The sequence below is a fragment of the Haematobia irritans genome, chromosome 1 (genome assembly GCF_050003625.1).
Source record: "Haematobia irritans isolate KBUSLIRL chromosome 1, ASM5000362v1, whole genome shotgun sequence".
Classification (NCBI taxonomy): domain Eukaryota; kingdom Metazoa; phylum Arthropoda; class Insecta; order Diptera; family Muscidae; genus Haematobia; species Haematobia irritans.
The window spans coordinates 1203937-1206278 of NC_134397.1; the positions used below are offsets into that span (position 1 = coordinate 1203937).

The following is a 2342-nucleotide window of genomic DNA, read 5'->3' on the forward strand; positions in this document are numbered from 1 at the left end:
TGTTCCCACCGGTTTCACAGTTTACTCTTCGGCATTTTAACATTTTGTATATACACTGAAAAGAAAATTTACTCAAAACCAAAGATTTACCTTTTACTTTAATGTGATTCTAATGCAAAATACGATGGGCATTACGTAAAGTGTACAAAGATCGAATTCGCTATTAAATTTAGGTTTTGCATACTTGGTACAAAAAAACATATTTATAATTTATTCGCTCTCATAAAAAACAAAAGTCGATATTTCTAAATTGTTTGCAAAATTAAAACAAAATAAAACTATTTCCAAAACTTAAAAATAACAGCAAAAGTGTCCTTTTTGTATTTTTATTAGAATCTCTAAGCTATATGGACATGTGACACAGTTCGTATTCGTCAACCTGTTTATTTACCTAATGGAAAAAACTGGATATATAGTATATTACTTTGAATTGCTTTTCACGATCATTTCGGAATTAATATGAAAATGCGGTTAGTCATCAAACCATAAGCATTGCGAACTATGGTCCCACAATGGTAGATTGTCATAGACGACAATGGAGAATTGTCTAATGCAGAGTAACCACCTCCACTTGATATCTTTATTGATAGCAAACATTTGTGTCGCTGATAACAAAAATCGATAGAGTAATTAAGAGAAAAGTATCACCTGTCCAACTAGTCATTTGGTTATTGGCTTTCGTGGGGTCCCAAAGTATATTCAGTCGTTTTTGCTAATTGATTTGGACAAAATGGAATTCCTTAAGTACATTGGAATCGCTATACTACTAAGTCTTTTTGGCTCGGGACATGCAGTTAGATGGAGTTGTGCTCAAAATGCCACTGCCCAGAAAATAAATCTTAATGAGGTAAAAATAAACTAGACGAAGTGACTCTCTATATGTATATAGCGATCGTCGGCTTTTCAATGTGATATAGCGGCAGGTTGTGAAGAAAAGAATCCCTTATCTTTCACTACATATATTTTTTGTGGTTTTTCAAATAAAAATATAATTATTTAGTTGCCTATTCAGACACAATTTTTCTCATTGCTTTCAAGGTATCTGGAGTTTGGTACGAAATTGCTCGAGCCCCAGAAAGTGAAGTTCCAGCTTGTGTGAAAATTACCTCCCCATCGTCAGTGGATAACAACGACTACATTCTTGAATTGGACTACATGAACAATCTCAACTCGAAATGGAAACCAGTTCAAGAGAATCTTACATTTCCCTGGGACACTACTCAAGGAGGAAAGTTTAACTTAACCTACACTGGAGAAGAAAATGCAAAAGTTGAGATTAATTTCATTTACATGGGCGCATTCAACGGCTATGCCTTAGTCTGTGGATATTCTGGACTAGCTCAATCGGTTTCTATCCTTCGGTTGCTGAGTAGAAATGCAACTGTTAATCAGGATATGATTTCGGAGATAGACAAGTTATTGGCCGCCCAAGGCATTGACTCATCCGAAGTAACTTGGGTCGAACAAGGAGAGAAGTATGAAGATCATCAATGGACTTTTTCTTAATTCAAGTTAATTATTCAAATCTTTACATTTTTAGATGTAATAGTGCCGCTTTCCTATCCACACCGATATTTTCTATTATGGCTGCTTTTTGCATTGTTCTCGTCACAAGGTTCACCAGCCACAAGCTATGAGAATTGCATAGCTGCCTTTAGCTGTAAGGGAATTTGAGGCGTCATTTGTGCACATAGCTTTGTACAAGATAAGAATATAATTTATAATTTAGTTGTAAACGACCCATATCACATCAATAAAACAATCGAACCATTACTACACTGAAAACAATTTAAGCTAGTTTCAAAAATTTATTAGTATTAATTCCAAGCCAAATAATTAATGGATTACACTAACGATTTTGTTTATCCGTTATTTACATACAAAATTTAGATTTTAAAATCATCATATTGGAATTGTAATAGTTTTTTATCTTTTTCCATTATGGAATATAATAATTCTTTTTTTAACATTTTCGACCTCAAGCTTAAATACGTAATGTCACGTTTCAAGATAATAAAGACTTGATGAATACTAAAAATTTTTTTAATTGTTTTTTGATTATGTATAAAAACTGTTCCAATATTAAAACGATTGCAATAATATTGTAGAATTCTTTCTGATCTATTAAAGCTACATTAACGTTTAATAATATTTTCTTTAATCGCACTCACTTTAAAGTGCAATCAACGAACTCCACAATCAAAAAACGTGAACACTATATGACACTAAAGCCAATTTAATTATACACTGAAAAAAGTCCATAGTTAAATTAACGACAAATTTAATTTAATAAATTAAATTTTTAACCCTAGTTTTTTTTAATATTTTACTTATTTTCCATA

At 31.9% G+C, this 2342-nt stretch overlaps 1 protein-coding gene across 1 annotated transcript; it reads left to right on the forward strand.

The window, feature by feature from the left end:
• The first annotated feature begins 649 nt into the window (after window positions 1–649).
• On the forward strand, window positions 650–1788 carry LOC142219938 (outer membrane lipoprotein Blc-like). Its single transcript, XM_075288714.1, has 3 exons — window positions 650–847; window positions 1039–1475; window positions 1541–1788. The coding sequence occupies exons 1-3, from the start codon at window positions 731–733 to the stop codon at window positions 1635–1637; spliced, it is 651 nt and encodes a 216-aa protein (XP_075144829.1). The 5' UTR covers window positions 650–730; the 3' UTR covers window positions 1638–1788.
• Window positions 1789–2342: the final 554 nt, after the last annotated feature.